The 27,073-nt window shown below is 39.9% G+C and overlaps 2 protein-coding genes across 9 annotated transcripts in view; both read right to left on the bottom strand.

Moving 5' to 3' along the window:
* The window catches only part of LOC109409861 (ras-related protein Rap-2a), a 489,211-nt gene that overhangs the window by 161,316 nt on the left and 300,822 nt on the right, over positions 1–27,073 (bottom strand). The window lies entirely within an intron of this gene.
* LOC115267816 (uncharacterized) lies at positions 26,334–27,058 on the bottom strand. The gene is made up of 2 exons (XM_029875196.2): positions 26,914–27,058; positions 26,334–26,843 (listed from the first exon to the last, which is right to left on the bottom strand). The coding sequence occupies exons 1-2, from the start codon at positions 26,986–26,988 to the stop codon at positions 26,409–26,411; spliced, it is 510 nt and encodes a 169-aa protein (XP_029731056.1). The 5' UTR covers positions 26,989–27,058; the 3' UTR covers positions 26,334–26,408.

The raw sequence follows: 27,073 nt of genomic DNA, 5'->3' as shown, positions 1-27,073 counted from the left end.
GGTTTCAACGATTTTTGAAAAATAAGCCGCAGCCTATTATTTAATTATTTTTTTTCATCAACCTTAAAAACTATTAATTCAGCCATTGTACAGCAATATTGTTTGTTGGGAAATCGAAAGAGAGATACAGTTGTGAAAATAAACTCGATTAGGGTTGTGCTTACAATGTTAACATTTCATTCCAAAACATCTTTATGGAACCGTTATTGAAGACCTTCAAGTTCCTTAAGTTTTTAATCATTAAAAGTTTAATCAGTTCAACAGAAACTTCATATGTATATTCTTATGGTGGTTCTGAGGACCAATTTGATTCAATTTTATTCGAAAATGATGCTTTAGTTTTTACTTTTTTCCATAGATTCGACCATTACTCTGCAGATTGGACTCCGATTTATTTGGTTTTTGTTGCTCAATTAGTTACCTGAAATGAAAGAGAAAGAAAGAGTTTTTTTTTAGTTTTCATTGAACGTTTTATTATTTTTATCAAATTTTTAGTTGAAATCTACAAACCAATATAAATAAGGGAAAATTTTCAAGCTACAACCATATTACTACATGTCCCTAGGATAATAGTTTGAATAAACTGCTTATACCTTGCTCTGCATATTCAGCAGTAACAGCTTGTGTGCTCCCAATTCAATGGCATTACCTTCAGTTCCATAATTAAACGTTTTACGACTCCGAGAGCAATCGACTACATAGTTCCAGCATCTTGATAGACCATTTGTTCTTATGTTGTGCCTCAATTAAAGAAGAATTGCTGCTGTTGCATACACGTACATTGTATCCAGCGCAACCACAAAGTCAGAGCAGTGTGAGGAGGTGAACGAACAACCATAACAAGAACATCCAGAATCAGAGAAACCTGCTCCTGCTCCTGCGAGGAGCAAAAAGTTCAAGCTCATGTGGAGCAGCAGCCAGCAGCACCCAGCATCAAGACGCTAGGAGACAATGCTTTCACATTCCTACTACTAGACCTCCTGGCTGGGGAAGTCGTTGCACGACGACGACTATAAGCTAGCGCAGCACAGCGATGACACCACGCACGTAAGGTGGACGGGCAGGCAGACAGCCGGGTGGGCGAATCCAACTGTGTGAATGGCGCAATAAACGCACGAAGGACGACGACGACGGCGAGCATCATCCCCCGCAAAACATCACGCAATCGCCCATCCATGTAGGGCTGCGATGGGTCCAAATACATTTGGAGCAGAAGCACACGTGTGTGGTGGTGCTGCTGCCTGTCACATCAGCCAGCACCAACTGATTCGTCTTCAATTCTTCCTGGCGGCTGTAGGGGATGGTGGGTGATTTATGAGAACTTTGGATTGGATTTGTCTGGATTTAAGCTTTTCGTGTGAAATGTTTATGAAAAAGTCCTCACGAAAATGAAGTATTTGCAGCTATTATCAACACACAATGTTGTTTAGGTTTCTTGCGAGATGAACTTGACGCGATGGAAAGGAGGAAGTAGTACTACGAAGAACACTTGCAGAACTTCATGGAACGATACTTCCAAACTTTGCACTCGAAAACGAAGATAATTGCCTAAATTTATCTTTAAGTGCTAGAAAATTGTGTCCAGAAAGTGGCAAATCTCATGTTCATAAACTTGAGACAAAAATTCAAAATTAAATTTGTATCCACCTAATTTATCCAAAAACTCTAAAGTAAATTCTTGAAAGTTGTAGATGTAACAAGCTCGCAGCTGTCCCTAGTGAATTCTTCAATAAAATATGGGATTTGAGAATAAAATTTTACCAAAAAGGTTTCGAGAAACTCCCAAGTTTGCCCCGCTCTTCCTTACATCACTCTGGTGGTAGGCATCACCAGCATTAACTAATGACCACGATTAAAAGCGAATACATTAAATCTCCTCGGTATGGCCGGCTCATCAGGTCCCCAGGTAGAGGTTGGCAGGGGGTATTAATTTACACATGAAGCGCCACGTACCTAGCTTACTTCGACGGAGGTGGGCTCGTGCTTTAATCGTCGCCATCGTCGTCGTCGTCGCTGAGTTCCCATTTTGGGATAAAACCGATTCATCGTTAATACCCGGCCTAGGAAAGAATGTCAGCAGCCTACACGCAACAATCTGTTGGCGGGCGCAACCTGTTCGCCTAGGTCGACCCCGACTGCTTTTGATGAGGACGATTGCTGTTCCAACTTGGATGGGGGTTTTGGGGAGGGGGATGGCAAATTACACGGTTCATTCGTTCGTATTAATCGATTCCGGCTCTAATTGGGATTGACGGCGGTGGTTCCACAGGTTCCAATACTCATTTGTTGGAGTCGCGCCGGGTGACTGGGAACAATTTGTCTTAAGGAGCAGCGATGGAACCACCTGAGAAAGGCACATGCAACAACCTTCGTGTTCGTTATCGAGACAGGGTTTGTCGATAAAAATGAATGGCATAGCGGAATGAAATTGGTGTTCGAATATATGGAATACATAATTAAATATAACTAATGAATTTACTCGCTAGATTTCAAACAATGTTTAACTTGTGCTTTTAACCCTCTAATACCCAAATTTTTGATTTTGATCTAAATATCATTTTTCGTCATCTAAAATCGATTTAAACATGTTTTGGATGATGATTCTTTTTAATTCTTGATTTCGTGAATTTCTGTTTTTATTTTTCTAATTTTTATTTTTGAACATCCCCACACTTTTATATTATTCCTGGAAGACAATTTGGGGAACGGATTTTTTGAGATGAAAACATTTTGAGATTTTATGATGATTGTTGAAATATTATTATTTTAATTTTTTTTCACAGAAAATTTTATTTTCCGTGTAATTTCAAGGAAAATAATTTTAGAGTGTATTCGACTCCCTTAAACTATTAAACAAGGATATAATGACTTGGGAAAAATTTAAAATATGTTAATTGTAGCGATTCTATACAAAATAAACAATGACTTCTAAAAGATGACTGAAACATAAGTTTTTCAATGATTTTTTAAAAATGTAAATACGCTTTAAAATACACCAAAAATCATTTTGAGATATACAGAACAGTCCTAAATATCAGCCAAAAATACAAAAAAAATTTGATTTTCCACGAAACAAAAAAATACAAAAATGCTCAAAGTATACCCCGTCTAAAGGCGGGATTGGGTATTAGAGGGTTAATCACTGGTATTAGATATGCAGATATACCTCGATTTAAAGGACTTTCGATTATATAGACTCTCGATGTTATGTACTTCGATTAGAAACATATTCTTCCTCGATTTTATGTACATTGTTAATGGTAAAATTTTTAATATCCAATCAGGTAAAAAATTGCAGTTTTTTCTTTATGATAACTAATAATGCAGGGGTTTTCAACATATAACTAGTGGATCATATCACCTACCAAAGGTGGCTCCAAGATCCACTCCTTACCCTACCCTTCTAATAAATAGTCCTCCCCGTGACAACTGTGGAGGTGCTGTGGATTCCACGGTTTCTAGTAGCAACGGTTGTCGAACTAACATTCCTTCCCGTTCCCGATGACCATAAGGACGTGACCGGCGCCTTTATTGACTTTTTAATGCTGAACTCTCGAAATGTGCACATTGAGAATGGTTAGCTAGTCCCAAGCTTTCACATTTATTGGTTCTCTGTGCTCCGATTGTTCTGGCGAATCACGGAGTAGCAACTAACATGTGTACGGTTAGCTTTGCTTTGCTTGTAATGCAGGGGTATTCAGCCTTTTGACATCGGAGCACTTCATGTCAATAAATTGTTTTGTGGGGCGTCCATAATAGAGCCAAAGCATACATCATGACAAACTAAGTTTTATATATTTACCTTAATCTTATAAGGTACACCGGGGCAAGTTAAAAGGGGTAGGGTAAGATGAAACACGAAGTTTTGAAATAGATTTCAATACAATTTGGAAAATTTTCTTTCGCCAAAAGATTGTTTGCATCAAAAACTATGTGTTATGGCATTCAAGCTGTTTACCATCATTGGATAACATCATGTTAACTCGCTGTTTCATCTTGCCCCACCCGTTTCAACTTGCCCCGGTGTACCTTATTTCCGTTTCAGACTCCGTTTTTATGAAAATCTCTCTCTTCATCGATGATCACGATGAGCGGAGTATTTGGGGTGATTCTCTGGCGATATTTTTTACAGACTTTTCCTCAAAGCTTTCTAACAAACTTCTTTCAAAATTTCTTATGCCTTCCTTACCGGGACTTGTAATATATTCTTGATATTTTTGATAGATGTCTTATACTATCTTGGTGTGTACTCAGATCGAAATCCAAAATATGGAGGAATCTCTGAAGGAACCGTGAAATTTCTGATATAGTTCTACGAATATTGAAGAAGTCCCTAAAGATATTTCCGGAAGTATCGCTGAAGAAATTTCAGAAGGAATTTCAAAAAAAATGGAGAAAATTCTAAATATTTTAAGAATTTCTGAAAAAAAAGAATAATTTAAGAACCCATAGATGGATTTCCGAAGAAATTCTACGAGGAATACTTGAAGAAACACCTTGAAACCCATGGTGGATTACCTTACAGAAAGTCTTACAGAAAGAGATATTTTTGGAAAATGAAATCCTGGAGAAATCCCCTAATAAAAATCCTAAAACTTTTTTTTAATGAACTCCTGAAAGAATCCATAGAGAAATTCCTAGAAATGAGCTTGGAGGAAATCGTGGAAAAAATTCTGAGAAAATGCATAGAGGAATTCCCGGCGGAATTTGTTGTGAAATATCTGTGTGAATTTCTGCACGATTCTCTGCAACAATGTATTCCAGCATTTCCGTAAGAATCCTTATTAGAATCTCTGAAAGAGTGTGTAGAAAAAAAAATCTGAAGGAATCCTTGGAGAATTTTCTATCTTTGGAGAAAATTATTCAGAAAGCTTCTAAGAAAATTTTGAATTTCTGATTCCTAATGTATCTGTGAATCATTTTCTAAAAAATGATGGAGTATTTTTGAGAAAGTTCATGGAAGGATTGCTAGATGAATGCTTTGAAAAAAATCTGGAGGAATCTCTGTGAAAAAATAAAATAAATTAAAGATAAATGAATTTCTAGAACAATTTGTACAAGATTTTTTGAACGAAATTCTTGAAGTATTTTCTAAAGGAATTCATACAACATTTTTGAAATCTATACGTGCAAGTCTATTTTAGGAAGTTCTTCGAGAAATTTCTCGAGGACATTCTCAAGTCTAATTGAATATCTAGAAGGTTTTGGGAAAGAATTTCTGTCTGAATTTCTTTAAGATTTCCGGGATGATTATTTTAAGTATATCTACGAGGAGTTTCCAAAGGAGTCCCTGAAAGAATTTCATTAAGAATCCCTGGGAGATTTTTTCAGGAAGACGTAAAAGATTTTTTTAAACGAAGCGTAGGATGCATTCCAGCAGGGGTCCATGAAAGAATTACCAAAAAATCTGTGGCAGTTTTTTTTTTTTCAAAGTAATTCTTGGAGAAATTTGTAAGGAAATCCCTGGAGGAAAATCTGAAGACATTATTAGTCGAATTAATAATAAAAGCTATGGGAGATTTTCTGAAAAAAAAAATAACCCGACAAATTTGGGGAAATTATGTGCGTCTTATGGGCTCTCAAGGAATTTTAAGGGGACTAAGGGAGTATATGAAAGTTTCAGGGGAATAAATAAGAATTGCTTGATAGCGTTCCAAGAAATTCCAAAAGCTTCCAGGGAATCTCAAAAGATTATAGGGGGTTTCAGGTGCGGCACTGGAGCTCCCTGAATCTTCCTGAAACGTATGAACCCTCTTCTCTGTAAAGCTCATCAGAACTTCCCAGAACAGCGTTGGTTCCATCTTTAATTCCCAGGAACTAACATGGCTATGGGAGGATTTTCTAAAAAAACAACTCTAAAAATTTGTGGAAATTTACGAATGGATCTAAAATTTTTTTCAAAGGTCCCTGAGATTTCTGAAGAAATCCCAGACAATTGTCTGCCACAAACTAAGAATTAAAAAATAATAATTCTGGATCAATTTCTAAAAGCAAACCCCAGAGAATGTTTGGCAATAAAACCTTGGAAGATCGTTTGATCGTATGCAGGGTTTTCTGAAGAAATCTCGGGAAATTTTTATACAGAATCTCAAACACAACCAGAAGTTTCAGGAGGAATTACTAGTGGAACGTCTGAAGAAATTGGAAGTTGCTGTGGAAATTTCTGGTGAAATCCTTGGAAGAATTTCCAAAGTAAAATCAGTACAAATTTTCGAAGGAACTTTTGAAACATTTTCTGAGAAACTCTGGAACAAGCTCTGGAATAGTTTCTGAAGGCACCGCTGAAAATTTTATTAAAGGCATCTCTGGAGAAATTTTCAAAAAAATGTCCAATGAAATTTCAGAAGGAATCTCTAAACGAACTTTTGCAAGTATACTTTTACATATTTTTTTTTGGGAAAAATGTGGAATTCCAGAAGTCAATCATGCAAGATGTTTTGAAAGATTTTTTTTGTAAAATTTGTAGAATAGAAACAATTTCTAAACAGATTCCTGAAGAAAATTTCCGAATGGATCGATGCAAGCTTTTTTGAAATAATCCGTGAGGGTATTTTTGGCCGAATAATCGGACAAATTTCTGATCGATTTTTTTACAAAGACTTTTTAGAAGAATTTCTTAAGAAATTTTTGGTAGATTTCCTAAAGGAATCTCCAATAGATTCTCCACACGAATGCCTAGAGTCTCTGACCCGAGCAGATGAGAATAGCAAGTTAATAACTACGAAATCACATAACCTGTTTTTATATCTTGTTTTGTTATTATTAAATTATCAAGGCATAGCTTTACCATAATTTTGTTGGACAACCTCATTTTGTTATAATCAAGTTATTGATATTCATCAACTAAATTTCATTAGAATAACATGTTTTGTTGAAGTACAAGTTTAGTTATTGTTGTACTATTGATCAACTTATCAGCAATAGCACAACAGTAACAAGTTTTGAAATCACAGCAGCAATTTGACAATTATTTCCTGTTCCTTTGTGTTGTTCTATTTTTGTATTTAATTAACCTTCCAGCGCGCGCGCCATCAAACAACCGAAACTGCACCGCGCTCGCGCTGTATACGAAAAGCGAGGTTTTTTGGTAGTGTTGTACTTTTTACAACAGCGCGCGCGCTGAAGGGTTAAGAAGGAAATTTATGAACGACTCCTTTTAAGAATTCCTTAAATAATTTTCGGATAAGCACTTGGAAGATCTGGAGGAACCTTTCGATAAATCAGTGAAGATGTCTTCAAGAGAACTCCTGACGCAACATTCTTAGATTTTCCGAAGGTAATTCTTCTGAGCAATTATTAGAACTCTTGGCAGAATCTTTTGAAAAAACCCCTAGAGAATCCCTCGGAAAAAACTTCTGGTGAAATCCTCATAGAAATTTTAAGAGAAATCTTAAGATGAACTTCAGGACTATTGATCACAGGAAATTCTAAAGAAATCCTTGAAGGGATTCCATGCAGGATTCTAGAAGAATTTCTAGAGGAATCTTTGAAAATCCATGAAAGATTCAGTCGAAGAACTCTCGGAGAAATTTCTGGAAGATTTTTGGAGTCATTTACGGAAAAGTTTATGACCAAATCTGTCGACAAATATCTGGAAGAATTTTATGACAAATTCACTTGATAAATATAAAAGGAGTTTCTGACGGAATCCTTAGAGAAATAAATAGAGGAATTTTAGAAAAAAAAATACAACAATTTCTGGTGAAAGTCCTGTAGGAATCATCAGAGGAAGTTCAGGGCAAATTATAGCAAAATTTTTGGAGGAATCCTTGTAGAATCCAGGAGTAATATTCGACATAATTCTTGAATCCAGGGAAAAATCGGAGAAATTAAAACAAAGTTTCCAGAAAAGTTGTAATAATCTGTTCAATATTTCCAATATCCCAAAAATTTTCTGCAAAACTGTTGAGCATTCTAAAAATTCTTCAGTTTCTATGCTAAAAAAACAAAACAAAGTCACAAATTGCTATCGACGATCAAACTTTTTCAAGTACACGTGTTGATTTCAAAACCGTGTTCCGAAAACAGTTAAAGTAGAACAGTTTGTAAATTACTTTTCGATCATTTGAAAATATTTCTTACGTCAGAGTGGTGAACCTCATATTATTGGCGGGTTTGTGAGACAAAGCGAATAATTTTATATAATAAGTATTATAACTTATTTAGTAACGAGTTTGATATCATAGCAAATTCTGCTCTCCGATTAATATCAATATCATATTAATATCAAACTTTGTTATTGAAATATTTTCCGAATTCACTGTTATTAAGTTGTTATTGAAACTAAGGAAACAAGTTATTGAAATGGTTTTCCAGAAGCATTTTTTTGTTATGGAATTTGTTATTTTGCCGCTTATGACAGACAAGTTTATAACACAATATGTTATGGTAATAACTTAAAAATAATCGATTTTATTATTCAGTTATTTTGCCCAAATAACATAGCTCCTTATGATGTTGTTATTCCCTTCTGCTCGGGGAAATGATTTGTGAAACAGTGGTGGAACAGTGACATGATCACTTTTGAGTACATCATTTATTTTTCGACCAAATGACGTTCGGCCAAATAACCCGGACATATGTGTCTAGATCGTAAAGGTATACTAACACTTTTTCACGCAGGGTTAAAATCTGCCTCAAGATTTAATTTATAAAGCTTGTTGTATATCCTGCACAAAAAAAAAACAATTGCACCAGTACTGTACATAAGAAAATATAATAAAAGGGTAACTGTGGCAATGGATCCCGAACAAAATAAGGTCTCATGAAGATCGAAGAAATGGAGGACCAGATGGGTGAATGAGAGATTCTTAAGGAAGCAGCAAAAGGCAGTATCAGTTCACTTCCGGGTGTTCCGAGGGGATTTCAGAGAGATTCGGAGATTTCAACGGACTCACCGGAGTGCATGAAGATGCTTCAAAGGCGTTTCAATAGGGTTTAATGGCGTTCTATGGAAGCTGCATAAGATTTTCAAAGGGCTTTGGGGGTTTAGAGGTGTTTCAAAGAAGCTATAGTACAGTTTCTGAGCGGTTCCAGGGACTTTTCAGGGATATTTCAGAGGCGTTCCTGTAGAGTTTCATTGGGTTTTGGGATGGGTCTTGGGGGTGTCTAAATCCAGGAGGAGTTAAAATTTTAATGACCGCTTTAACATATTTCAGGACACTTGCAGGGGTTCTCAAAGGGTACCAGGGGGTTTATTGCGATTCAGAGAGCATCAGAGAAATTTCGGGCATCTCAGGAGGACAAATTGTGGTTTCAAACTGGTTTCAGGTGAGAGGTTTACACAGAGTTTTAAGGGGCTTTTGAGCCGTTTCTGGGGTTTAATAATGCGTTACCATCGTTTACAGGAGTTTCGGAGCTTTTCTGGAAAAATCAGGTCCATGTCATTCAGGGGTCTCAAGGGGTTTCAGGGGCGATTTAAAGAGTCCCAGATATTTTCAGTGTTATATCATGGAGTCCAAATGAGTTTCAGGAGGTCTCAAGAAGTTTCAGTGAGTTTTCGTGGCCATTCCGCCGGTGTTTATGGGGGTCTTAGGGGTTCCAGGAATGTATCGGGTACTTTACGAGAGTCTCAGGGGGGTTTCAGAGGCGCTTCAGGTGTGATCTAAAGGCACTCATAGACATTCAGAAGGTTTTTAAAGGTGTTTCAGATAACATGTCCAAGAGGGGCTTTCAGAGAATTTACGGGGTTTTGGGACGTTTAAAGGGCGTCTTAGGGGCTCTCAAGGGGTTTTAAGGGGCTTCAGGGTGTTTGTGGGAGTTTCAGGGGACTGATATGAGTTTAATAACGCATTCGATGTATTCGTTCGATACATGGCATCCATGCCTAATTTGACCTCCTATAATTTTTCACACTTGTTCGCAACCTAGCGAATACTATCATATGTATCATTTCATTATCCACTTTGATCTCTACTCCCTTACACTCTGAGTAGAAAATGAACGATGAGGCCATAAAATGATTAACTTAACGTTTCAAGGAATCTCAGAAGCTTTCATGGGTGTTTCAATGAATCTCAAAAGATTATAGGGGGTTTTCAGATGCGCCCCTGGAGCACCTTGAATCTTCCTGAAACGTATGAAATAGAGTATCAACTCCCTTCTTTAAGTCTCACTTGAAACTCCCGGAAATTTCGTTGGTCTCATCCCGAATCCCCAGGAATTGAATCTATATTGGAGAACAAAGTTTCCTTATTTAAAGCGCCGAAATGATTTATGCACATATTTCCAACTTTTGTGTGCTAATTAAATGTGTGCCACCAGTCTATGAAACAAAAAAAAGGCTTCCGTATTGTTGGCGCAACACTACGATGAAGGGCGTAGCCAGCTTTTCCGTCAAATGGGGGGGGGGGGGATTTATTCGTACGTTTTATAATTAAACGCAACATGATGAAATTGAATTTACCAATATGTATTATATTCTAAAATCTAAACGCATTATTCGACGCTGAAAAAAGCTCACCTGTTCTACACAGATCAGCGTTGTCATATGCCGAAAATCAATGCTTCCTGGAAGATATAAACCAGGGAGTTTCTCATCCCAGAGCATAATCCTATAAAAATGTCAATTGACGTACACCCGGAAGGTTTCTTGGAAGAATTCAAGAAGGTATTCTCATAAAAGCTTTGAAACTATCACTGGGGAAAACTCTCGAGGTATTTCTTCAAGAATTCCTGAAGGAAATCCATGAAGAAATTCTAGGATAAGTCCTAAAACAACCCTTGAAATATTCCCGGGGGATTTTCTGAAAAAGTCCCTTGGCAAATTTTTGAAACAATCTCTGATGGAATTCTAGAGGAACATACTCAAAACATCATTGAAAAACTTCTAGAGGAGTTCTTGAAAAAATCGATAACTAACTTTTTGGTGGAATTTTTGAAGAAAAAAAAAACAGAATGTTTTTCCTGGAAGAATCGTAGGGCGAATTTCTGAAGAAATTCCTTTGTAGAAGCTATGGGAGGTGTTCTTGAAGGAAATCATGGATCAGGAGCCCGAACCAATCTGTGGATAAACTCCTAACAGATCTCATGACGATAATTGTGAAAGAACTCCTGGATGACTTCTTGGAGAATTTCCTGGCTCCTGTTCGCATCCCTCTTGAATAATCTTCAAGAATTCCAATACAAATCGCAGAAGGAATTCCTCTAGAAATCATTGAAGCTATTGAAAAAAAAATCTTCATGTAATTCTGGAGAAATTCTTGGGTGCATTCCCGAAAAAGATGATGGAAGGATTTCTGAAATTTCTGAACATTTATTCAGAATTCTTTGAAGAGATTCTGAGAGGAATTTCAGAAAGCATCACTATTGGAATTCCCTGTAGCCGTCCCTGGAAGAATTTCTGAACGAATCCCTTGAGAAATTCCTGGAGGAATTCCTGAAGAAATCCTTGGAGGAATTTGTAGGAGAATTCCTTGTGGAGTCCTTGGAGGTACTCGTGGAGAAACTCGTGAAGAAATCTCTGAAGGAATTGCTGAAAGAATTCCTTGAGCAATTCCTAGAGTAATCTCTGGAAGAATTCCTGCTGAAATTCCTGGAGGAATCTCTGGAGAAAGTCCTAGAGGAATGCCTGAAAGAATTTCTGGGGTAATTCCTGGATGTAATCCTGGAAAATGCCGTGAGGAATGCCTAGTAGGAATTCCTGGAGAAATCCCTGGAGGATTTCCTGGAGGAACTGTTGGAAGAATTCTTTGAGAAAATCATGCATCAGTTTATGAAGGAATTTCTGCATGAATTCCTGGAGAAATCTCCGGAGGAATTCCTGGTGTAATTGCTGAAGCATTTCTTGAAAGAATTCCTGGAGGAGTCCCTGGGAGAATTCCTCGAAGAAATATTGGAGGTATGGGTGAAGGAATTCCTGGAGAAATTGCTAGAAGAATTCCTGGAAGAATCTCTTGATGAATGGTGGAGGAATCCCTAGAAAAAAAAAAAAGATTCCTAGAGGAATTTCTGGAGGAAATCCTGAAAAAATCCTTGGAGGAATTTCTGGTACTACCTGGAGAAGTGCTTCGAGGAATCACTGGAGGAATTCCATAGGGGAACTTACGTATTTTCGGCAGTTTTGTTCTCTTCGTCATGTTTTTTAAACCTCTTGAACTCAGAGTTAGGCCCAAATCCTTCCCAACCTAGCTGAATTATATGACCAAGTTTCAGGCAATTTGGACGACAAAAACCCCCCATGACGAAGAGAACAAACCTGCCGATAATACCCTAAGTCACCCTATCTGTAGGAATTTTTGCAGAATTTCACAGAGGAATCCCTGCTAGAATCCCTTTTAGCTCCACAATAAATCAAATATTGTACGCGGAGAAATTCTCACTGCTGACATTGAAATATATCATCTGTTACTTTTCACGTGCTAACAAATCGAAACAGGTTGAACATCACTGCAGCTTTCGGGGAAAAACCCTCCCTACTAAACGCGAAAACCACACCACATTGGCACCCAGGACCCAGGACCCTTTCCTACCATTACTGCCTTCGTTCTTCCAACCAAACAGATCTGCAACCCACGCACAACACGGTCGGAAGGTGGAAATGGAGACCTCCAATTCTCACATTATTCCAAAACCCTCCACCATCAGCCGCACAGCTCTGATTCTATAGCAACAAAAACGGGAGTGTATGTAGGAGCGTACGGCTGCTGTTGGATCCAACGGATCCCGAACGGCAAGGACGACAAAATGTGAAAAACGAGCGTGCACACAGGTGTGCATTCCAGTCAGCGCTCCAGCCTAGGACAACCAACATACATCTACGAGAATAAACCCAGTCGCGCCGGCGAGGACGACGTAGAGCTAGCTACCACCCGTCGTGGAGCCAGGATGAGAATAATATGCAAAATTTATGTCTGGTGAAAGGGTCGTCGCGCGGCAGCTTTCTCCTGCTGCCGTGCCGCAGCCGTGGTCGTGATCGCACGCTAAGGATCTCGTCGAAAGCCATTTTGTGCGCAGTGATGCATTTTGAGGTTGTTAGAGGTTTAGCCAGGCAAGTGCAAGCGAAAAAGGCAACCAATTCTTCGCTGTACCGGCGCTGCCGCCGTCGTCGTTTGGAAGCAAAGTTTATGGTCTAGTGGAATGAAATGACACGACGCGGCACTATGATCCTCGCCGATACAGATGCGTTGTGGAAGGGACCCATTTGGGAATGTGGCTGCAAATTGAAAATGTACAGAGAGTACGACCGACGCACCATGGAAATGTTTGAAAAGAAAATGAAAATCTAAATGCTTTAAAAACGTCAAGCAAAAGCTTTAAGTATGATGAGCGTCATTTGTTTACCTTAAGCAAAACTATGGTCCAAAAGTGAAAATTGGGTAAAATGTCCATATCAATGTACCACAGACATGGATTTCCTTATTCTGTACATACATATGTACATTTATGTGAAAGTTTGAGAACCGCTGTTTATGGAGCTTTTGCGTTGAGCTTCAAGTAACGCTACAATTTTGTGCAAACTGGTAAATGCAAAATCGTGTGCTATATGTTGGGCTACCAAATGGATGAAATGCGATATGCGGAGATAAACAAATAAGTTCACATTCACCATTGCATTGCTGGTTGAGAAATTAGAATGCACTTTTCAAATCTGCCCACATGTAACAAAAGATAGAAATCCCCCCAAAGGACGATTCCGATACCAATCTAAACAACTCATTTATGAAACGCCTTAGACCATACCGCCGTCACCGACAGTCAGTGCAGTCAGTGGCAGACATTTTCAAAGAGTCCAAGTCCCAAGAACATTCACAACAGCAGCAGACAAATATTTGCATCGATGATGTTTCTGCCTGCTGCTGTCGTCGTCGTTGACTGACACAACAAAATAAACATCAAAGATGAAACCATCTCCTGCACTCGCCCTTTTCGCTAGGAGAAGTCCACTGCACCGAACAGCTCACAGTATATGTTACGAGTTGTTTCATTCGATATGCAGCAACATCCCTTGCATTGCATTGCATCACCCGGCTAAACCACATGAACTGTCAAGAGCTCAATAATCCTTGCTCCTTGCGGGATAGCAATATAGTCCTACTACGGAACACTTCTGTCCTCTCCACTGGAAGTGAATATATACGAAGGTTTCTATGCGGTCAAGAAGGGGAGCTGAATTCCCCCGATTAGAGGTTCCATTTCCCGACCAATTTGCTTGTCCCGGGATTCGGGATAAAATTTGTTGCTTGTCCCGGGAAATCCCGGGATCCCGGAAAATTCCGAACAATCCAGCATTCAACTCGGTAGCATCATTATCGGTCTGGTCTTTGGCAGTTTTGCAAAAATCGAACTCCCAGTTCCTTGATGAACTTTGCGTATTCGATAAGCTTTCCACTGCTGGCGCTTGCGTTATTGTGGATTTACCGGCTACTTGTATTCTACTGGTCGCTTTAGTATGGCCTCAAAAGTAGCCGTTTTGTAAAAAGAGTAATTTAAAAATTATTTTAAACATTTTCATTGTATGCGCTGTTTCTCCTTGCCACTAGCTACTCAGCGACATTCATTTTTTGACAATCAAGTTGATTTTTATATGAGAACGGCTACTTTGTAACGGCTACCCAAGTAACCGGTAGAATACAAATAGCCGGTAAATCCACAATAACAACGGATGAGCTTAAAGGAACCTCAGCGCTGTTATTAATTCTTTTTTGGCGCCGTTCGTTGATTCTTTTCGTGATTGCATCGAAGAGGTCGTTTCCAACTTTGGAGTTACTTATCTTTAGCTTCGAATACAAGAAACTCAAGCTACCTTCCGCAGATAGTAATGTAGCATCTCGTCTTCCCAATGCTTCCGAAGCGAGTCTGATTGGCTGAAGATCTTCCTGAAGGTACTTAAATCACTGGTCTAACATAAAACCTGAAAGGCCTACTTCGGAAAGTGTCTCTTTGATACAATCAAAACAGCAAATAGCGAAGTACTCCAGCATCGTTTCAATCGAATTTCAACGATTTTTGACGTCCTCACACAGTAGAACTGGTTTATGTAACTAGTTCGTGATTTATTCTTGAAGGCGATTTTCGAAATAAAATTCACGACTCTTCGAATACGTTTCAGAGACTCTCCAAGACCAAATCATAGCGAAAAAAATATGTAAGAAATGTGTGTCCCGGGAATCCCGGGATTTTCGGGACGGTGAAAACTGTTGTCCCGGGATTCGGGAAATCCCGAATTTTTCAAAATCCCGGGATTTTTTGTCCCGGGACATCCCGGGTTGGAACCTCTACCCCTGATCATTTAAATATGCAAGAGTTGGAAACGACTTTGCCGTCGAGTGGTATTCCGTTGTGGGGGACCGAACCGCAAGTTGGTCGGGTTTTCGAAGGACGTGTAATAAATCTTGGAAGTTTGTACTAGCTCGGCAGGTCTGGTATTGTTCGATAGAATGGAATCAATTCAATAAATAAACTCCAACAGGCATTCCTCTACAAAACCCGCCAGGAATTTCTCCACCAAGAATTCCACCAGCGATTCCTCCAGGAATGCCACCAGGAAATCCTCTTGCAATTCTACCAGAAATTCCTCTAGGAATTCCATCAGGGGATTCCTCCAGGTAATTCTCCAAATTTCCTCCTGTAAAAAAATACAAATCTAATCCCCAAATGAAATCCTAGACAAATTTCCAGAAAATTTGTTAAAGAAATTCTTAGAGAAATTACCAAAAAATCATTATAAGAGAATTCCAGAAGCAATTTCAAAAGGAATTCCAAGAGGATGTTTTTAAATCTTTTTATTATTCTTGACCAAGAGTAATCCCTGAAGTATTTTCAAAAGAATTTCTAAGCAATATTCTCAAAGGCAATCTAGAAGCGGAATTTCAAAACAATCCCCAGCGAAATTCCAGAGAAATTCCCAATGGATTGCCAGAGAAATTCCCATCTGAATCCCAGCGGAATTCCATAGCAATTCCTAGAACATTTCCCGATAATTATAATTTTCAGAGGAATTCTGAAGGAATTCCCTGTATAAGCCCGAAGGAATAACGAGTGGAATTTCCATCGGAATTCTAGAGGAATTTCCAGTACAATTCTTGAGGAATAATCAGCAGAATTACTTAGAAATTCTTAGCGGAATACCAAAGGAATTTACAGCAGAATTCCTTATGAGTTTCCTACAACATTCCTGAGGAATTACCAGCGAAATTCTTGAGAAATTCCTGAGAAATTTCAAGTGACATTCCTGAGTGATTTGGAGCGAAATTCCTTGGGAACTCCCATCGGAATTCCTGAAGAAATATGATTAAAATAACAGAGCTATTCCGAGTGGAATTTTAGAGGGATTCCCATAGAAATTCCAGAGGAAATTTTAAGCGAAATTCCAGAGAAATTGCCAGCGAAATTGCAGCGAAATTTTCAACGAAATTCCAGAGAAATTTCCAGCGAAATTCCGAAGAAATTTTTAGCGAAATTCCTGAGAAATTTACAGCGAAATTCAAGAGAAATTTCCAGCGAAATTCCAGAGAAATTTCCAGCGAAATTCCAGAGAAATTTCCAGCGAAATTCCAGAGAAATTTCCAGAGAGATATCCAGAGGAATTTCCAGTAGAATTCCAGAGGAATTTCCAGTGACATTCCAGAGGAATTTCCAGTGAAATTCCAGAGGAATTTCCAGAGAAATTCCAGAGGAATTTCCAGAGAAATTCCAGAGGAATTTCCAGAGAAATTCCAGAGGAATTTCCAGTGAAATTCCAGAGGAATTTCCAGTGAAATTCCAGAGGGATTTCCAGTGAAATTCCAGAGGGATTTCCAGTGACATTCCAGAAGAATTTTCAGTGAAATTCCAGAGGAATTTCCAGTGAAATTCCAGAGGAATTTCCAGTGAAATTCCAGAGGAATTTCCAGTGAAATTCCAGAGGTATTTCCAGTGAAATTCCAGAGGAATTTCCAGTGAAATTCCAGAGGAATTTCCAGTGAAATTCCAGAGGAATTTCCAGTGAAATTCCAGAGGAATTTCCAGTGAAATTCCAGAGGAATTTCCAGTGAAATTCCAGAGGAATTTCCAGTGAAATTCCAGAGGAATTTCCAGTGAAATTCCAGAGGAATTTCCAGTGAAATTCCAGAGGAATTTCCAGTGAAATTCCAGAGGAATTTCCAGTGAAATTCCAGAGGAATTTCCAGTGAAATTCCAGAGGAATTTCCAGTGAAATTCCAGAGGAATTTCTAGTGAAATTCCAGGGGAATTTCCAGTGAAATTTCACATGAATTTCCAGTGAAATTCCAGAGGAATTTCCAGTGAAATTCCAGAGGAATTTCCAGTGAAATTCCAGAGGAATTTCCAGTGAAATTCCAGAGGAATTTCCAATGAAATTCCAGAGGAATTTCCAGTGAAATTCCAGAGGAATTTCCAGTGAAATTCCAGAGGAATTTCCAGTGAAATTCCAGAGGAATTTCTAGTGAAATTCCAGGGGAATTTCCAGTGAAATTTCACATGAATTTCCAGTGAAATTCCAGAGGAATTTCCAGTGAAATTCCAGAGGAATTTCCAGTGAAATTCCAGAGGAATTTCCAGTGAAATTCCAGAGGAATTTCCAATGAAATTCCAGAGGAATTTCCAGTGAAATTCCAAAGGAATTTCCAGTGAAATTCCAGAGGAATTTCCAGTGAAATTCCAGAGGAATTTCCAGTGAAATTTCACATGAATTTCCAGTGAAATTCCAGAGGAATTTCCAGTGAAATTCCAGAGGAATTTCCAGTGAAATTCCAGAGGAATTTCCAGTGAAATTCCAGAGGAATTTCCAGTGAAATTCCAGAGGAATTTCCAGTGAAATTCTAGAGGAATTTCCAGTGAAATTCCAGAGGAATTTCCAGTGAAATTCCAGAGGAATTTCCAGTGAAATTCCAGAGGAATTTCCAGTGAAATTCCAGAGGAATTTCTAGTGAAATTCCAGAGGAATTTCCAGTGAAATTTCACATGAATTTCCAGTGAAATTCCAGAGGAATTTCCAGTGAAATTCCAGAGGAATTTCCAGTGAAATTCCAGAGGAATTTCCAATGAAATTCCAGAGGAATTTCCAGTGAAATTCCAGAGGAATTTCCAGTGAAATTCCAGAGAAATTTTCAGAGGAATTTCCAGTGAAATTCCAGAGGAATTTCCAGTGAAATTCCAGAGGAATTTCCAGTGAAATTCCAGAGGAATTTCCAGTGAAATTCCAGAGGAATTTCCAGTGAAATTCCAGAGGAATTTCCAGTGAAATTCCAGAGGAATTTCCAGTGAAATTCCAGAGGAATTTCCAGTGAAATTCCAGAGAAATTTCCAGTGAAATTCCAGAGGAATTTCCAGTGAAATTCCAGAGGAATTTCCAGTGAAATTCCAGAGGAATTTCCAGTGAAATTCCAGAGGAATTTCCAGTGAAATTCCAGAGGAATTTCCAGTGAAATTCCAGAGGAATTTCCAGTGAAATTCCAGAGGAATTTCCAGTGAAATTCCAGAGGAATTTCCAGTGAAATTCCAGAGGAATTTCCAGTGAAATTCCAGAGGAATTTCCAGTGAAATTCCAGAGGAATTTCCAGTGAAATTCCAGAGGAATTTCCAGTGAAATTCCAGAGGAATTTCCAGTGAAATTCCAGAGGAATTTCCAGTGAAATTTCCAGTGAAATTCCAGAGGAATTTCCAATGAAATTTCCAGTGAAATTCCAGAGGAATTTCCAGTGAAATTCCAAAGGAATTTCCAGTGAAATTCCAGACGAATTTCCAGTGAAATTCCAGAGGAATTTCCTGAAAAATTCCCAGCGGAGTTCCAGAGGAATTCTCAGCGGAATTCAAGTGGAATTTCCAGCGGAATTTCTCAGGAATTCTCGGCGGAATTCCAGAAAATTCCCAGCGGAATTTAAAAGAAATTCACAGTGGAATTCTAGATGAATGCGAATTTTCAAGGAATATTAAGCAGGATTAAAAAGGAATTGGAAGCGGAATTCCAGAGGAATTCCAGTGGAATTCTGGAGTTATTCCTAACGGGATTCCACCATGACCGTATTGAAGAATTCTTCCAGTAATTCCCCTAGGAATTTATTCAAGGATTCCTCCAGCAATTCCTCCAGGAATACCTCCAGGATTTCCTCCATAAATACCTCCAGGAATTCCCCCGGAAATGCCTCCAGTGATTCCTCCGTGGATTCCTCCAGGAAATCTCCCTGGAATTTCTCAGGGGATTCCTCCGGGGATTCCTCCAGGAATTTCTCCAAGCATTCCTCTGGAAATTCCTTACGGAATTCCTCCAGAAATTCCTCCGGAGATTCCTCCGGAAATTCCTTCGGGGATTCCTCCGGGGATTTCTCCAGGAATTCCTCCGGAGATTCCTCCAGTGATTCCTCCGGAGACTCCTCCAGGAATTCCTCCGGAGACTCCTCCAGGAATTCCTCCGGGATTCCTCCAGGAATTCCTCCGGTGATTTCTCCAGGAATTCCTCCGGAGGTTCCTCCAGGAATTCCTCCGGAGATTCCCTCAGGAATTCCTCCGGAGATTCCCTCAGGAATTCCTCCGGAGATTCCCTCAGGAATTCCTCCGGAGATTCCTCCAGGAATTCCTCCGGAGATTCCTCCAGGAATTCCTCCGGAGATTCCTCCAGGAATTCCTCCGGAGATTCCTCCAGGAATTCCTCCGGAGATTTCTCCAGGAATTCCTCCGGAGATTCCTCCAGGAATTCCTCCGGAGATTCCTCCAGGAATTCCTCCGGAGATTCCTCCAGGAATTCCTCCGGAGATTCCTCCAGGAATTCCTCCGGAGATTCCTCCAGGAATTCCTCCGGAGGTTCCTCCAGGAATTCCTCCGGAAGGTTCCTCCAGGAATTCCTCCAGGAATTCCTCCGGAGATTCCTCCAGGAATTCCTCCGGAGATTCCTCCAGGAATTCCTCCGGAGATTCCTCCAGGAATTCCTCCGGAGATTCCTCCAGGAATTCCTCCGGAGATTCCTCCAGGAATTCCTCCGGAGATTCCTCCAGGAATTCCTCCGGAGATTCCTCCAGGAATTCCTCCGGAGATTCCTCCAGGAATTCCTCCGGAGATTCCTCCAGGAATTCCTCCGGAGATTCCTCCAGGAATTCCTCCGGAGATTCCTCCAGGAATTCCTCCGGAGATTCCTCCGGAGATTCCTCCAGGAATTCCTCCGGAGATTCCTCCAGGAATTCCTCCGGAGATTCCTCCAGGAATTCCTCCGGAGATTCCTCCAGGAATTCCTCCGGAGATTCCTCCAGGAATTCCTCCGGAGATTCCTCCAGGAATTCCTCCGGAGATTCCTCCAGGAATTCCTCCGGAGATTCCTCCAGGAATTCCTCCGGAGATTCCTCCAGGAATTCCTCCGGAGATTCCTCCAGGAATTCCTCCGGAGATTCCTCCAGGAATTCCTCCGGAGATTCCTCCATGAATTCCTCCGGAGATTCCTCCAGGAATTCCTCTGGAGATTCCTCCAGGAATTCCTCCGGAGATTCCTCCAGGAATTCCTCCGGAGATTCCTCCAGGAATTCCTCCGGAGATTCCTCCAGGAATTCCTTCGGAGATTCCTCCAGGAATTCCCCCGGAGATTCCTCCAGGAATTCCCCCGGAGATTCCTCCAGGAATTCCTCCGGAGATTCCTCCAGGAATTCCTCCGGAGATTCCTCCAGGAATTCCTCCGGAGATTCCTCCAGGAATTCCTCCGGAGATTCCTCCAGGAATTCCCCGGAGATTCCTCCTAGGATTCCTCTATGATTTCCTTGAGGGATTCCTCCTGGAAAGCCGCTTAAGAAAGCTGTTCATTCTCCTATAGGAAAGCAGTCAATGGTTTCGTATCGATATTGGACTACCTACCGTAACTCAAACGGAAATCCTTCGACAATATGCCGCTTACCTGAAAAAGAGATAGAAAATTTCGTTAGTGAGCTGTTTTATATGGGTTTTAAAACATTGTTAAAATAGTCATTTGAGAACAATAGACAAATGAAATTGATCCCATCAATGTCGATAGCCAGTCCCTCGGCACGTCCACTCCCTGGAGCAAAACGCCTCCAATCGAATCCAAAGACACTTTGGTCGAGATTGGCTGAGTCATAAAACTTAATTAGAGTTCGATAAGTCAACAATATCCGTACGAGCAGCTCGCAGCCAGCTGAAACTTACGTAACGTCCTCCCAGGCACCGTCCACCGTCTACCGGAGACAACCTAAATTGACAAACGTTCATTCGGAAGATATCCCCCAAGCTCCAGAGAAGAGAGCCGATCAATGACCTTCTTCTCAACAACGGGGGGCCATGTAGCTCCTCCACGTGAACTGAACGTCGGAAAGACAATCACCGACCTCCATTTCACACCCCAGGGGTTCGTCGCATTAGAGTAGAAACGATGTTTCCTGAAGCGAGAGCACCGGGCATTGACCATCAACGTCGTCGTAAATTTGTGATTTTGGATCGAAAACAACGACAACAACGCGTGCTAGGCGGTAGGCTAATCCAATACGCATCAATGAACGTCCTACTACTACGATTGAATGGATGGATGCCCGACGTCGTCGTAGTCGTCAACGGTGACAACCAGCGGCGGCAATCATGTCATAAATCCTATCAATCAAAAATCACGACAAGCGATCTACTAGCTACTCTAAGTAACGTGTGATGGTGAGGAGTAGCTACTACAGGGCAGGGGTGAGACAGAAGGCAAACGACTTGAGACGAAGAGTGTTTGCAAATAGGAGCACGACGAGGAGGACGGCGACGACGAAGACGGTAACAAACCACTTTGGATCTAATAAAAGTGTCATAACAAATAATGCCCGCCGCCAAGTGGCATAGTCGCACGCGGCTAGGATGACGAATGGCGATTTGAGTTGGCGATCGTAGTGCGGAATAAATTGGAATGATGAAGAGCTGGAGATTTATGCGGCAAAGTTATGCCGAATCAAATGATTCAAATATCAAGTGAACTGCATTGCAATTACAGATAACTGAAAAAGTTCTTTTTTTTTCTCGAAAGATTTCGGAAAACTCATAGTTTGCACTCTTTTGATTGCTGACAAACATCCACGAATGGTTCATGAAAAAATTTTGAAGGCATTCCAGAAAAAAACCAGAAGAAATTCCCAGTGGAAATTCAGAGGATTGTCCAAAGTGCTTTCCAATGAAAAGTCCAAAGTAATTCCCAGTAAAATTCCAAAGGAGTTTCCAGTGAAATTTCAGAGGGAATACCAGTGAAACTCCGAAGGAATTTTAAGCAAAACTCCACTGAAAATTGTTTTGGAATTTTACTGAAACTACTTTTCGCTGGAAATAGCTCCAGGGAAATGTCCAGCGAAATTCCAGGAAAATTTCTAATGAATTCTGGAAGAAGTTTCAGTAAAATTCCGAAGGAATTTCCAGTAAAATTCCAAAGGAATTTCCAGTGAATTTCCAAAGAAATTTCCAGTGAAATTCCAAAAGAAATTCCAGTAAAATTCAAAAGGAATTTTCGTTTAAATTCAATGGAATTTCCAGTGAAATTCCAGAGAAACTACCAGTGAAATTCCACAGAAACTACCAGTGAAATTCTTGGGAAAAATCCAGTGAAATTCCAGTAGAATTCAAGAGGTATTTCTAGTAGAATTCCAGAGGAATTTCCAGTGCAATTCCAGAGGAATTTCCAGTGAAATTGAAGAGTAATTTCCAGTGAAATTCTAGAGAAATTTCAAGTATAATTCCAGAGGAATTCCCAGTGAAATTTCCAGTGAAATTCCAGAGGAATTTCCAGTGAAATTCCAGAGGAATTTCCAGTGAAATTCCAGAGGAATTTCCAGTGAAATTCCAGAGGAATTTCCAGTGAAATTCCAGAGGAATTTCCAGTGAAATCCCAGAGGAATTTCCAGTGAAATTCCAGAGGAATTTCCAGTGAAATTCCAGAGGAATTTCCAGTGAAATTCCAGAGGAATTTCCAGTGAAATTCCAGAGGAACTTCCAGTGAAATTCCAGAGGAATTTCCAGTGAAATTCCAGAGGAATTTCCAGTGAAATTCCAGAGGAATTTCCAGTGAAATTCCAGAGGAATTTCCAGTGAAATTCCAGAGGAATTTCCAGTGAAATTCCAGAGGAATTTCCAGTGAAATTCCAGAGGAATTTCCAGTGAAATTCCAGAGGAATTTCCAGTGAAATTCCAGAGGAATTTCCAGTGAAATTCCAGAGGAATTTCCAGTGAAATTCCAGAGGAATTTCCAGTGAAATTCCAGAGGAATTTCCAGTGAAATTCCAGAGGAACTTCCGGTGAAATTCCAGAGGAATTTCCAGTGAAATTCCAGAGGAATTTCCAGTGAAATTCCAGAGGAATTTCCAAAGGGATTCCCAGTGGAATTCCAAAGGAATTCCCAGTGGAATTCCAAAGGAATTCCCAGTGGAATTCCAAAGGAATTACCAGTGGAATTCCAAAGGAATTCCCAGTGGAATTCCAAAGGAATTCTCAGTGGAATTCCAAAGGAATTCCAAGTGGAATTCCAAAGGAATTCCAAGTGGAATTCCAAAGGAATTCCCTGTGGAAATCCAAAGGAATTCCCTGTGGAAATCCAAAGGAATTCCCAGTGGAATTCCAAAGGAATTCCCAGTGGAATTCCAAAGGAATTCCCAGTGGAATTCCAAAGGAATTCCCAGTGGAATTCCAAAGGATTTTCCAGTGAAATTCCAAAGGATTTTCCAGTGAAATTCCAGAGGAATTTCCAGTGAAATTCCAAAGGAATTCCCAATGAAATTCCAAAGGAATTCCTAGTGGAATTCCAAAGGAATTCCCCATGGGGTTCCAACGGAATTCCCAGTGGAATTCCAACGGAATTCCCAGTGGAATTCCAAAGGAATTATCAGTGGAATTCCAAAGGAATTCCCAGTGGAATTCCAAAGGAATTCCCAGTGGAATTCCAAAGGAATTCCCAGTGGAATTCCAAAGGAATTCCCAGTGGAATTCCAAAGGAATTCCCAGTGGAATTCCAAGTGGAATTCCTAAGGAATTTCCAGTGGAATTCCAAAGGAAATCCAAAGGAATTCCCAGTGGAATGCCAAAGGAATTCCCAGTGGAATGCCAAAGGAATTTCCAGTGGAATTCCAAAGGAATTTCCAGTGGAATTCCAAAGGAATTTCCAGTGGAATTCCAAAGGAATTTCCAGTGGAATTCCAAAGGAATTTCCAGTGGAATTCCAAAGGAATTTCCAGTGGAATTCCAAAGGAATTTCCAGTGGAATTCCAAAGGAATTTCCAGTGGAATTCCAAAGGAATTCCCAGTGAAATTCCAAAGGAATTCCCAGTGAAATTCCAAAGGAATTCCCAGTGGAATTCCAAAGGAATTCTCAGTGGAATTCCAAAGGAATTCCCAATGCAATTCCAAAGGAATTCCCAGTGGAATTTCAAAGGAATTACCAGTGGAATTCCAAAGAAATTCCCAGTGGAATTCCAAAGGAATTCCCAATGGAATTCCAAAGGAATTCCAAAGGAATTCCCAGTGGAATTCCTTTGGAATTCCACTGGGAATTTCTTTGGAATTCCCAGTGGAAAACCAGAGAAATTCACAGTGAAATTCCACAGGAATTCTTAGCAGAATTTTTGAGGAACTTATAACGAAATACCAGAGGAATTCCCAACGAAATTCCAGAGGAATTTCTTACGAAATTGAAGAGGATTTTCCAGTGGAATTCAAGAGGAATTTTCAGTTGAATTCAAGAGGAATTCCCAGTGGAATTCTAAAAGAACTCGCTTTGAAATTTTAGTGGATTTTCCAACGAAACTCCAAGTAGTTTCCAACGGAATTCCAGAGGAATTCCCAACGAAATAATAGAAGGATTTCCAGCGAGTTCCAGAGAATTTCCAACGAAATTCCAATGGAATTTCCAACGAAGTTTCAGAGGAATTTCCAACGAAATTCCAAAAAAATGTCAAAATTCCAGAAAAAAATGTCCAGCGGACTTTCAGGAAAAAACAAAAGATTTACTTGCACAGCAGAATTCCCAGTGGAGTTGCAGCGGTTTTTCAGAGGATTTCCATAGGAATTTCCAGTGAAATTCAGGAGGAATTTCCAGTGAAATTCCAGAGGAATTTCCAGTTCAATTCCAGAGGAATATCCAGTGAAATTCCAGAGGGATTTCTGTGAAATTCAAGAGGAGTTTTCGTGAAATTCCACAGGAACTTTCAGTGAAATTGCAAAGGAATTTCCAGTGAAGTCAAGAGTTATTTCCAGTGTAATTCTGAAGAAATTTTAGTGAAATTCAGGAGGAATTTCCAGTGAAATTCAGGAGGAATTTCCAGTGAAATTCAATAGGATTTTAAAGAGGAAATCCAGCGGAGTTCCAGAGAAATTTCCGGAGAAAATACAGAGGAATATCCGGAGGAGTTTCCAGATGAATTCCAGAGGAATTTCCTGAGGAAATCCGGAGGAATTATACTGGAATTTCCTGAGGAATTACAGAGGAATTTCCAGAGGAGTTCCAAAGGAGTTTCCAGATGAATTGCAGAGGAATTTCCAGAGGAATTTCCAAAGGAATTTCCAGAGGAATTCTTGGGGAATTTCCAGAGGAATTTCAAAGGAATTTCTTGAGGATTTCCAGGGGAATTACCAGATAAATTCGAGAGGAATTTCCAGAAGAATTCCACAGGAATTTCCAGAAGAATTCCAGAGGAATTTCCAGAAGAATTCCAGACGAATGTTCAGAGGAATTTCAAAGGAATTTTCAGAGGAGTTTCAGAGTAATGTCCAGAGAAATTTCCGGAGGAAAAACAGAGGAATTTCAAGAGGAGTTTCAAGAGGAATTCCAGAAAAATTTACAGAGGAATTTCCGGAGGAATTACGAAGCAATTCCCAGAGGATTTTCCAGAGAAATTTCATAGGAATTTCTTGAGTATTTCCAGGGAAAGTACCAGAGGAATTTCCAGACGAATATCCAGAGGAATTTCCAGAGGAATTTCAAAGGAATTTTCTAAAGGAAATCCAGACGAATTTCAAGAGAAATTCCAGAGGAATTTCCAGAGGAATTCCAGAGGAATTTCCAGAGGAATTTTAGAGGGATTTTCTGAGAAATGCCAGAGAAATTTCAAGAGGAATTCTAGAGGAATTTTCAGAGGACTTTGGTGAATGAAATGGCTCAGCTATTCAAATTCCTTGCTTTTAAAAGTTCTAGTTCATATTACCAAAGCCAGCTGTTAATACTTTCTGGATGCAACTTTTCAAGTTTTTAATATAACTGTTCAAGCTTTTGGTGTCAATTTATTGACATTGCCAAAGCTAGTTGTTTGAGTTTTCATATACAACTCTTGAAGCTACCGAGAAGGCTGTATCATGTTTTTGGAGTAGCTTTTCAAGCTTTAATTATTTGGATGCAGCTTTAAAAACTTTAGTAGGCAACTTTTGTTATTCTTTGGATAATTTCTGTAGTCTGATTGAGATTTCTGAAAGAGATTTTTATTTGACACCATTCGTTAACATTATGCTTACTTAACTTTTCCAGAACCTCATCACTCTTCGTCCTTTTCTGACGATTTTCCACCATTCATTGGTGGCAACCCATTGCCACGTTTTTCTTCTGATCCCGATTCAACTGCCTCGCTTGCCACAGCTTCTCCCTTTGATGGTTCTGCCTCGGGCGCTGGCTTGGCTGCCCTTGCTTTTCCTGCATCATCTTCACGCGACGACGATTCCTCTACCGATTCTTTCGTCGCTTTCGCAGCGGGTTTTTCTGTTTCACTTGTCTTCCTAGCAGGTGCTTCTGTTACACTTGCTGGTTGTTTTGCTGCCCCACCTCCTCCCTGTCCAGGCTTGGGCTTCATGAAGCCCTTCATCAAGTTGACCATCTTCTCGAAGCTCAAGTCGTAGTTCATGGTACCGCCGATGGTTTGGCGACTGCTTCTGAAGATAGCTGGTATCCGCTGATCCATGGGAATTCCGTCTTGCTAAAATTGTTGGAGTAAGAAGTTTTAGGAATTGGACAATCCTCGCACTGGTGCGACAGTTTTCGCTTACGTTTATCCCATCAACCGGGAATATGTGAAACCCTAGAAGGGTTACAACGGTAAAACACAACGCTACAGCCTTCATGGTGACGGGTTGAACTAGTTCGTACTGAAGCAAAACTAACGAATGCAATGATATTTAAGGCTACATAGGTTCAAACTCAATCATA

The sequence above is a fragment of the Aedes albopictus genome, chromosome 3 (assembly GCF_035046485.1).
Source record: "Aedes albopictus strain Foshan chromosome 3, AalbF5, whole genome shotgun sequence".
In the NCBI taxonomy this organism is placed as follows: domain Eukaryota; kingdom Metazoa; phylum Arthropoda; class Insecta; order Diptera; family Culicidae; genus Aedes; species Aedes albopictus.
This window is presented reverse-complemented; position numbering and strand designations above follow the sequence as displayed.